The 11415-nt window shown below is 47.6% G+C and overlaps 1 protein-coding gene across 2 annotated transcripts in view; it reads right to left on the bottom strand.

Moving 5' to 3' along the window:
• Positions 1 to 10257: 10257 nt before the first annotated feature.
• Positions 10258 to 11415, bottom strand: part of ZC3H7A (zinc finger CCCH-type containing 7A) — a 47416-nt gene continuing 46258 nt past the window's right edge. For both annotated transcript variants that reach the window (XM_021713124.1, XM_021713123.1), the window contains one exon: positions 10258 to 11171. In XM_021713124.1, coding sequence (XP_021568799.1) covers positions 10982 to 11171 — 190 coding nt within the window. In that variant the 3' untranslated portion in view covers positions 10258 to 10981. The remainder of the gene's footprint in view (positions 11172 to 11415) is intronic.

Below are 11415 nucleotides of genomic sequence, written 5' to 3'. Positions count from 1 at the left end.
TTCCGCCCCCTGCCCACGGAGTCTGCGCGGACGCCGACACGGCCGGAAGTCCCGTCCCGGTAGGTCACGCCCCCGTCCTCGCGAAATTGCGCGATCGTTTCGCGCTGCCCTTCGTGCCACGGGCCTCGCCTGCATACACAGAGTCTGCGCGGGCTCCGCCCCCGTCACGTGCCCAGGTTCCGCCCCACTCCTTTCAGTCCCAGGAGTCTGTGCTGGAGACTCGTGAGGTTGCTGTCTCCGGGTCTTGCTGGGAACCTGGGTAGTCCTCATTTGCTCCACTGGGTTTTCGAAGCTGTGACGAAAGCAGTCGTGTCCACTACTCTCATTCCAGGCCCCGGAGGGCATACAAGCAGGTTTTTAATCCCATCTTAACGAAAGGAAAGAAGCACACAGAGGCGAGGAAGTGGTCAAGGACCCAGGATGGAGAGATCGCTTAGCCTTTCTGCACCTCTACTTACTCATCTGTGAAATGGAGGTCATAGTAGTACTCTCAGGGCTCTGTTGAGAATTAAACGAGGCATTGATGGTAAGAGCCCATAGTAAGTGCTCAGTAAATCTTAGTACTGCAATGTCCCAGTCAGCAAGCTGCATCCACTGAGTGCTGTATGCTGGGCACCAGCTCCCTGCATTGCAGTCCTAGAAGGACCTGTACTCCTGTGCTCACTTTGTAGATGGAAAAATAGGTTGGGGAAAGTCACGTGTTGGAGATCACAAAGCTAGTAGAGGAGACAGTCAAACCCAAAGGCCTGCTCTGGGTAAGAAGCCCCCCTAGGCTGGGCGTGGTGGCTCACTGCTATAGTCTCAGCACTTTGGGAGGCTGAGGTGAAGGGATCGCCTGAGTCCACGGGTTCCAGAACAGCCTGGGCAACTGGCGAGACCTCATCTCTACAATAAATCAAAAAATTAGCCAGGCGTGGTGGCACGTGCCTGTAGTTCCAGCTATTTGGAAAGCTGGGACGGAAGACCTGAGCCCAGGAGATCGAGGCAGCGGTGGCCGTGAGCATGCCGCTGCACTCCAGCCTGGGCGACAGAGTGAGACTCCAACTAAAAAAAAAAAAAAAAAAAAAAGCCCCTCCAGCGACCCACCCCACTGTGTGCCTCCGATGTCTCAGTGGCTCTTTTCATGGGCACAAGTCAAGTTTATAGTACTCACTGTTTAGGAAGTAGAGGAAATTAGCCAACCCCAGACTCAGGCTCTGAAAAGAGGCTGGGGGATAATGGGTAGACTTTTTCTTTGTTGTAGACACAGTTATTCAGGGCTCCTCCCAGTAGACATGTGTAGTGGTGCCCAAGAGAGGGTGTTCAGTAACATGTGTTCCTCTGTAGTTCCAAATGTTAGGTCCTTTTGAAACCATCTATATAAAATTATACGCGATGGCTCACACCTGTAATCCCAGCACTTTGGGAGGTGAAGGTGAGAGAATTGCCTAAGCCCAGGGGTTGGAGACCAGCCTGGGCAACTTGGTGAGATTGCATCTCTACAACAAAAATCAAAAAGTTAGCCAAACATGGTGGCTTGTAACTCCAGCTACTCAGGAGGCTGAGGCAGAAGGATCACCTGAGCCTAGCAGGTTGAGGCTGCTATAGCCATTGCCCCCCAGTCTCAGCAACAGAGTGAGACTCTGAATAAAAAAAAAAAAAATTAATATAGGGAATAGGGTAAAAGCTATTAAAGAGATCTGAGCCCTGCAAAGTTGCAGCTATAATTAGAAATTACCAAATCTGTTGTTTCTAAGTTTGCTTTCACTTCAGTGAAGAGCAATTGATTATAATCTTGTCCTGATCCTTGGGGAGCAGGAAGCTGCCAGTGAGGATGATAAACATATTTTCCCTTAAATAATGAGGACAAGAACTCCTTGATGGCATGTCTCATATCCAGGACCCACCCCTGCATACCTTACACTTAAACTTCCTCTGTAACAGCTTACTGCCCAGGAGTCAGTAGCCAATGGTCTCAGGACTTTCTTTATAGATAGCCTCTCTGTTATAAAATCTAAGAATGGTGAGGTTTTTCCCCTTTTTAATTTTATTTTTAATTAGAGATGGGGTCTTACTAAATTGCCCAGACAATTAGAGATCATGAGTCTCAAACTAACGATCTCAAGCCTCCCAAGATGCTGGGTTTACAAGTCCACACCTTGCCTGGCTAATGGCATTTGAGATGTTTTTCAGACTTTGCCCTCTAAAGGACCTGAGGCCCCATCTGGACCCAGCACACATACCAAGGAGCTGGCTCCAACCAGTCCTGTAACCCCCTCCCAGAAAATGACTATGTGGCCTGAACACAGTTTGGACACTCCCAATGACTTCATCTCCAACCAGTCTACAAAGCCCATTTCCTAGCCCACTGCCTGTCAGATTATTCCCTTAAAAACCCTAGCCTAAGCCAGGCTCAGTGGCTCAGCCTGTAATCCCGCGCCTTTGGGAGGCTGAGGTGAGTGGATTGCCTGAGACCCGCCTGGGCAGTGAGACCTCATCTCTACAATAAATCAAAAAATCAGCCGGGCTTGGTAGCGCATGCTTGTAGTTCCGGCTACTTGGAAGGCTGAGGTGGAAGGATCGCCGTAGCCCAGCAGGTCAAGGCTGTGGTGGCCAGGAGTGGCTACTGCACTCCAGTCTGGGCAACAGAGTGAGACTCCAACTCAAAAAAAAAACAACAACAACAAAACCCTAGCCTAGGCCGGGCTCAGTGGTTCAGCCTGTAATCCCAGCACGTTGGGAGGTCGAGGTGAGAGGATTGCCTGAGCCCGCGGGTTCAAGACCCATCTGGGCAACTTGGCGAGACCTCATCTCTACAATAAATCAAAAAATTAGCCGGGCATGGTAGTGCGCACCTGTAGTTCCAGCTACTTGGAAGGCTGAGGCGGAAGGATTGCCGGAGCCCAGCAGGTCGAGGCTGCGGTGGCCGGAAGTGGCCACTGCACTCCAGTGTGGGTGACAGTGAGACTCCAACTCAAAAAAAAAAACAACACCCTAGCCTAGGCTGGGTATAGTGGCTCACACATATAATCCCAGCACTTTGGGAGGCCGAGGTGAGAGGATTGCCTGAGCCCACAGTTCGAGCCCAGCCTGTGCTACATGGTGAGACCTCATGTCTACAATAAATCAAGAAAAGTTAGCCAGGCATGATGGCGCATGCCTGTAGTTCCAGCTACTCGGAAGGCTGAGGCAGAAGGATTGCCTGAGCCCAGGATGAGGCTGTGGTAGCCATGAGCGTGCCACTGACCTCCAGCCTGGGTGACAGAGTGAGACCCCAACTCAAAAAACAAAAGACAAAAAAAACCCTATCCTAAAACTCCAAGAGGTGGATTTGATAACTATCTCCTGTCTTCCTTGCTCGACTGCTTTGCAATGCTAAACTCTTTCTGTACTATAATAGCTGTGTCAGTCTTGGTATTTCTAGGCAGCAGGCATAAGAACTTGATGAGGCTATAATGCTTTCCAAGTAAATTTTGTGATGTTAAAAAAAAGGTGAAGTCAATGTGGAAGGAAATGTGGAAGGAAATGTGATTTGAATGTGACAGGAAGAAGCCAGGCGTGGTGGCTCATGCCTATAATCCCAACCACTAGGGAGGCTGAGGTGAGAGTATTGTCTGAGCTTAGGGGTTCAAGACCAGCCTGAGCAACATGGCAAGACCTTGTCTCTACAATAAATCATAAAAAATGAGCCGGGAAGCCGGGCTCGGTGGCTCAGCCTGTAATCCCACGCCTTTGGGAGGCTGAGGTGAGTGGATTGCCTGAGCCCGCGGGTTCGAGACCCGTCTGGACAGGCGAGACCTCATCTCTACAATAAACCAAAAAAAAAAAAAATTAGCCGGGCGTGGTAATGTGTGCCTGTAGTTTCCAGCTACTTGGAAGGCTGAGGTGGAAGGATCGCCGGAGCCCAGCAGGTCGAGGCTACTCCAGTCTGGGCGACAGAGTGAGACTCCAACTCAAAACAAAAATAAAAAATGTGCTGGGCATGGTGGTGCATGTCTGTTGTTCCAGTACTTGGAAGTCTGAGACAAAAGGATCACCTGAGCCCAGCAGGTCAAGGCTGTGGTGGCTGTGAGCGTGCCACTGCACTCCAGCCTCGGTGACAGCATGGGACTCTGACTCAAAAAACAAAAAAAGTGACAGGAAGAAATGGTTTCCATGAGGGAGAGGGGACAAGTGTACCCCAGGGTATGTGAATAGTCACACAGCTGTGGGGGCCTCAGATCAACACTTGGCCTTCAATGTCAGTAACTACAAACCAGTGGGAATACAACTTTGAGGGAACTAAAGTAATATGATATCATGCCAAAAACAAAAGCACAACATGACTAAGCAGAAAGGGAGACCCCCATACCCTACCACAGGTGAGCTGTGTGGCCCTGGTGCAAATTCCATCACTCCTTGTCTAGCTCTGCTTCTGTGGATGTATACTAGGCCTTCAATGGCTACCTTGCTAGGTGGGCTAGACATCCAGTGTATCAACCACCCAGGCTCAATGTGTTGGTAGCTGATACATACCTGCCATTCTATTTGTCTTCTGTATTGCACATCTTTTTTGTTCCTTCTCTACTGCCTTTTTTTGTAAGTAGATATTTTCTGGTATACCATGCATTCCTTTAGTGATTTTTTTTTTTTAAGAGATGGGGTCCTGCCGGGCTCGGTGGCTCAGCCTGTAATCCCACGCCTTGGGAGGCTGAGGTGGGTGGATTGCCTGAGCCCACGTGTTCGAGACCCGCCTGGGCAAGTTGGTGAGACCTCATCTCTACAATAAATAAAAAAATTAGCCGGTCGTGGTAGCACGTGCCTGTAATTCCAGCTACTTGGAAGGCTAAGGTGAAAGGATCGCCGGAGCCCAGCAGGTCGAGGCTGCAGTGGCCGGGAGCAGCCACTGCACTCCAGTCTGGGAGACAGAGTGAGACTCCAACTCAAAAAAAAAAAAAAATAGATGGGGTCCTGCTATGTTGCCCAGGCTAGTCTTGAACTGCCTGAAGCGGTCTTCTCTCTAGGCCTCCCAAGTGCTGGGATTACAGGTGTGAGCCACCTCACTTGGCCCCTATTAATGATTTTTACCTTTTTAAAAGTTATATTCCTAACAGTTGCTTTAGGGACTACAATATACATTATTTCAGGATCTACTTCAGGCCCATACTAACAATTCCTATATAATATGGAAACTCCACCAATATAACTTGTTCCTCAACCCTTTTATGTGTTATTATGTTTTTTGGGGGCTTTTTGAGTTAGAGTCTCACTCCGTTGACCAGGTTCACAGCCCCCCCAGCATTGACGTGCTGGGCTCTGGCGATCCTTCTACCTCAGCCTTCCAAGTAGCTGGAACTATGGGCACATGCTACCACGCCCAGCTAATTTTTTCATTGATTGTAGAGATGAGGTTTCACCAAGTTGGCGAGGCTGGTCTCAAACCCCTGGGCTCAAGCAATCCTCTCGCCTCAGCCCCCCAAAGTGCTGGGATTATAGGCTTGAGCCACTGTGTCCGGCCCTGGCTTGTTTTTAATCTATATGTTACAGATCAAAGCATACAGTGCTATTTTTTTTTTATGTTTTATTTTTGAGTTGGACTCTCACTCTGTCACCCATACTGGAGTGCAGTTGCACGCTCCCGGCCACCGCAGCCTCGACCTGCTGAGCTCTGGCGATACTTCCGCCTCAACCTTCCAAGTAGTCACAACTACAGGCGCGTGCTACCATGCCCGGCTAATTTTTGATTTATTATAGAGATGAGGTCTCGCCAAGTTGCCTGGGTGGGTCTTGACCCGTGGGCTCAGGCAATCCACTTGCCTCGGCCTCCCAAAGTGCTGGAATTACAGGTTGAGCCACCGAGCCCAGCCTACAGTGTTATTCTTATATAATTTTATTTTTAAAAGCTAAGAAGAGAAAAAATATATTTATAGATGGTTTTATTTTTACTATTAATCTTCTAATGTACTCTCTTGATTTCCTCATGTAGATTTGAGTTCCGTGAAATATTACTAATGACAACAAAGTCAAAAGTCACCAGTCCTCATTTACCATAGATTTCTGGGACAGAAAGTATTCTATGCTTATGCTTCCGTAAGACGCCTGGCATTTGCACAAGCCTTTATAAGGGTCAAAGTACTTTTGCTGCCTGTGGTTTATCTCATGAGATCCGTCATCCCTTGTGAACAAATGCAGGGCAGCATCTTACTGGCCAGGAAACCACTCTGGATTAATAAAATGGTGCCTCATTTCATCTTACCTTTCTAAGCAACTGGGCTGCTCCTCTGGCATCAGAATGTTCTTCTAAAACAATTATAGCCAGGCACAGTGGCTCATGCCTGTGATCCTAGCACTTTGGGAGGTAGAGGAGGGAGGATTGTTTGAGTCCAGGAGTTCCAGACCAGCATAGTCAACATGGTGAGACCCCCATCTCTACAAAAATGAAAACAGAAAAAATAGGTGTGGTAGTGCACAATAGTCCTAGCTACTCAGGAGGCTGAGGTGAAAGGATTGCCTGAGCTCAGGAAGTCGAGGCTGCAGTGGTCACTGTATTCCAGCCTGCGCAACAGAATGAGACCCTAATTCAAATAAATAAATAAAACAATGATAAATTTATTTCAAAATATACCAGGTCATTGAACTCAGACTGCACTGCTCTCTGAGTTAGATCAGCCCTAATGTGTCCACATCAACCAGTATCTGAGTTTTGGTTTGTTTTTTGTTTTTTGGGTTTTTTTTGAGTTGGAGTCTCACTCTGTCACCCAGACTGGAGTGCAGTGGCCGCTACCGGCCACCACAGCCTTGACCTGCTGGGCTCCGGCGATCCTTCCACCTCAGCCTTCCAAGTAGCCGGAATAACAGGCATGCGCTACCACGCCCAGCTGAATTTTTTCATTTATTGTAGAGATGAGTCTCGCTGCCCAGGTGGGTCTCGAACCCGCAGGCTCAGGCAATCCACTCACCTCAGCCTCCCAAAGGCGCGGGATTACAGGCTGAGCCACCGAGCCCAACTTGAGTTTTTTAAGTCTAAGTTTCGCTCTGTCGCTCACGCTGGAGGGCACTGGCTTGCTCATGGCCACCGCAGCCTTGACCTGCTGGTCTCAGGCGATCCTTCTGCCTCAGGCTTCCAAGCTGGAACCACAGGCACTCCACTACCATGCCCAGGTAATTTTTTGATTTATTGTAGGAACGAGGTCTTGCCAAGTTGCCCAGGCTGGTCTCGAAACCCTGGACTCAGGCAGTCCTCTCGCCTCAGCCTCTCAAAGTGCTGGGACTACAGGCATGAGCCACCATGCCTGGCTATCTGAGCTTTTCATGGCCACTTTTTTTTTTTTTTTGAGTTGGAGTCTCACTCTGTCGCCCAGACTGGAGTGCAGTGGCCGCTCCCGACCACCGCAGCCTTGACCTGCTGGGCTCTGGCGATCCTTCCGCCTCAGTCTTCCAAGTAGCTGTCACTACAGGCGTGCGCTACCATGCCTGGCTGATTTTTTAATTAATTGTAGAGATGAGTTCTCGCCAAGTTGCCCAGGTGGGTCTCGAACTCGCAGACTCAGGCAATCCACTCACCTCAGCCTCCCAAAGGCGCAGGATTACAGGCTGAGCCACCAAGCCCGGCTCATGGCCACTTTTTATACTAGAATGAAGTTGGTTGGGTTTGAGAAAGGGATATTGGAGAGAGAGAGAGAGAGTCATGCGCTGTGACAGTGGTGCCATAAGATTATAATATTGTATTTTTACTGTTTAGATGCATAAATACCATTGTGTTAGAGTTGCTTATGGGACTTAGTACAGGAACATGCTATACAGGTTCCTAGAAGCATCAGGTTGTACCATATAGCCTAGGTGTGTAGTAGGCTAGGCCATCTAGGTTTGTGTAAGAACATTCTATTATGTTCACACAACGAAAAAATTACCTAACAATACACTTCTCAGAACATATCCCTGTCATTGTGAAACATGGCTGTCTACGTCCCCAGATAGGAGTCTTCTTTTAGAACCAGAGAGAAGCATTGCTCATGAACTTTTAAAGCTTCCAAACACTTACTTACAAAGCAGAGCATACCTACTATGGGACAGGACAGTGGGTCATGAAAGACAGAAGGCCAGGCCATTGGCCCTGGGAATTTTGGACAATGATGTGCATTCTTAGAATCTTTGTATCACCCCAGAATGGGCTTTCTAGGAGCTGACATTCAGGATAGTATAATGGATGTTGGAGACTCAGAAAGGGGGTGGGGGAAAGGGTAGAGGCAAAAACATCACCTGTCTGGTACAATGTGCACAGGTGGGGGTGGTGGGTGCACTTAAAGCCCAGACTTCCTCACAACCATACAGTGCAACTACATAACCAAAAACTATGCGTAACCCCAAAGCTATTATTGAAATAAAGAAAAAGTAAGAAAAATAAACTGGCATTCATTCCCTGCAACAAATACAAGCAGTCTGTATTTGAATCTCCCAAGGGGTCCATGCAGACAGTCCTCACAGGGCAGGCAGTTGAGGGAAGGGTGAGGGCAAGGGGAAGGGCAGTTACCTGAGCAGGAACCCGCCTGCCCTGGGCACCTGGCAGGAGGTGACAGCACTGGGTGGAGAGAGGAGTCCCTGAGGGTAGGAAGGATTCACCTGTAACCTCCATACACCTGTTGGTGGCAGATGTGGCAGCCCTCTACTGCCAACAAAACACCGAGGACACAAACTTACCCAGTGATGTTCACTTTCACAAGAGCCAAAAAGTGGAAACCACCCAAATGTCTGTCAACTGATGGATGGATAAACAAAGTATCTTGTGACCTGGAAGGACTAAAAAATACAAATAGGTAAAATTAGCCAAACGTTGTCTATACAATGGAATGAAGTGCTGATACCTGTTATGACAGATGAACCTTGGAAATGCTGTATGTGGTCATAAAAGGCCACACAGCGTACGATCCCGTGAATGACATGTCCACACCAGGAGAATCCAGAAAGAGCAGTGGCTGCTGGAGCTTGAGAGGCCAGGGGAGTGATGGCTAAGGCATGTGGGGTTTTTAGGAAGCAACAAGATTCTAAAACTTTGGTGACTGCAGCACAGCATTGTGAATACAGTAAAAACCACTAAGTTGTACACTTAAAAATGGTGAAGTCTGGCTGGACACCATGGCACACGCCTGAAGTCTCAGCACTTTGGGAGGCAGAGGCGAGGGGACTGCCTGAGCCCACGGGTTTGAGACCACCCTGGGCAACATAGCGAGACCTCATCTCTACAATAAATCAAAAAATTAGCTGGACGTGGTGGTGCACGCCTGTAGTTCCAGCTACTTGGAAGGCTGAAGTGGAAGGATCACCTGAGCTCAGCAGGTTGAGGCTGCAGTTGCTGTGAGCACGCCACTGCACTCCATCCTGGGTGACAGAGTGAGACTCTGATTCAAAAAAAAAAAAGGTGTAGTTTATGCTAAATGAATTTGAGAATAATTTTTTAAATATTAAAAAAGCCTACCCTGTGGAGATTACATGTCTCAGCAGACAGGCCAGTCATTGCTGTTTCCTTTACTAATAGGGACCAGAGTTTTGCTCTTTCCCACGTTTTCTTTCCTTTTTATCCTCCCTCACCCCACCTTCTCCAAGCTGGTAGGAGGGAACTGTGACATCCCCACAGGATGAACACTGGCTTCCCAATGCTGAGAACAAGGCTGTGGCAGGCGGGTTCTTAGCTGCAAACCAGCATGTGAAACCCGATTTAGCAGAAATGGAATTTTCTAAAAGGATGTTCAGTGTGGAGAATTGCTAAGAAGGTGGAAAGCCGAGGCTCAGAAAATGCAGTGGGAGAGAGTTTGGAAAAAAATAAACGTCAATTACCCATGGTATCTCAAACATTAAGATCTGGTGTGGACGCACGCAGAACAAAGACCTTTTTCTGTTTCTCCAAGTCATGAGGAAGTGACTGAGCCTAAGGGCTTAAAAAGATGGCATGGCACAGCCCAGGGAAGATCCTGTCTTGAACGACTCTGAGCTCCATCAAGGGTGTGTCTACACAGCTGTCTCTGGAATCCCAAAGGCTGAGCCTCATCAGCTGTTTCTCCCCCTGCTCATCTAGCTCATCTGAAGGAAACACAGAAGAGCTCCTAGAAGAGTCCCCGTGTCAGTCAACTAGAGAAACCTCCTACTTGGCCCACGTTCAGAGGAGAGGAGGGCAAAGTGACAGGTTGCTCTCCCACCCTCGTTTGCATTGTCATTCGTTGCTTAAACAAAAGTGTCTTTTAAAAAACACATCATTTTTGTACCCAGTTTCAACAATTCCTTGTGGGGAAAGGACCACACCAAAAATGAAAGACATCTATATATAGAATCTTTATTACAGGCAATATTGGTCCATACACTACATAATACCAACAGTACAAGTTTAATCTCTCAAAATCATCATTTAAACAGCAAAAGACCAAGAAATAAAATTTGAGTCAACTGATTATTTTTGAAAATATTCTCAATGCACGTTATCTTCAGTTCCCTTATTATAGTGAAACATACAAATACAGAAAAATACCCCCATTTAACATATACTAGTGTTAAATGGTTATTTGGTTTAAAATCTGAGTTAACAAAATCCTTTTTAGCAACCTACATACAGATAAGTAGCAAACTTTATTATATTAAACAAATCATTCTGCTAAAACATGTGAAGTTCACCCATCATGTATTCTGATCCCAGTACGAGTGTTTCTCTCTCCATCATGGTTCTTACATGAAGAACCAACTCAAAGAGTCGTCCTAGACATAACCTTATCCTCTTCCTCAACACACTTCATCCAAAAGTCTGTTCAACAGATGGCGACCGGGTTGCAGTCACTTCACCATGTGATGCCAATGGCTCTGTGAGAGCGGGGCCAGCCTGAAAACAGCCGCCTTCCTACCTACTGTAGGTTGCTGCTCAGGAGGAATGATACACGCCAATACAAGCAGAAAACCTGCGGCTCCTCTGCTCGCATCTGGGAACACTTTCAATGTTTCTGGTCAATGCTCTGATTAGGTATCATACATAAAAGCCAGCATATTAGTTTAAATCTTTAAACAAAAAACTATATTTTCCAAAGTCATTATCATTTGGGGCAATTAAGTGATCTTTTCGTGCTTTGTTGAGCTTCATCTTTAGGGCATCTCTCCTTTCTTCCCATTCGTGAAGTTCAGCGTTTCCATGTGCAAATTTGCAGCCACTTCCTTCCGGGCAGGCGCCGTTCATATACCTGTTAGGATGAGTCAGCTGTGAGTATCCACGAGTTGTTTTTAGAAACCATATATGACTCTAGAAAACATATACTAACTTTATGATTGCATACAACTTTTTTTTTCTGAGTTGGAGTCTCACTCTGTCACCCAGACTGGAGTGCAGTGGACGCTCCTGGTCACCGCAGCCTCGACCTACTGGGTTCCGGCGATCCTTCCGCCTCAGCCTTCCGAGTAGCCGGAATTACAGGCGCGCGCTACCAC

Source organism: Carlito syrichta, unplaced genomic scaffold (genome assembly GCF_000164805.1).
Source record: "Carlito syrichta isolate Samal-C Ts95f unplaced genomic scaffold, Tarsius_syrichta-2.0.1 Scaffold304255, whole genome shotgun sequence".
Taxonomy (NCBI): Eukaryota; Metazoa; Chordata; class Mammalia; order Primates; family Tarsiidae; genus Carlito; species Carlito syrichta.
This window is presented reverse-complemented; position numbering and strand designations above follow the sequence as displayed.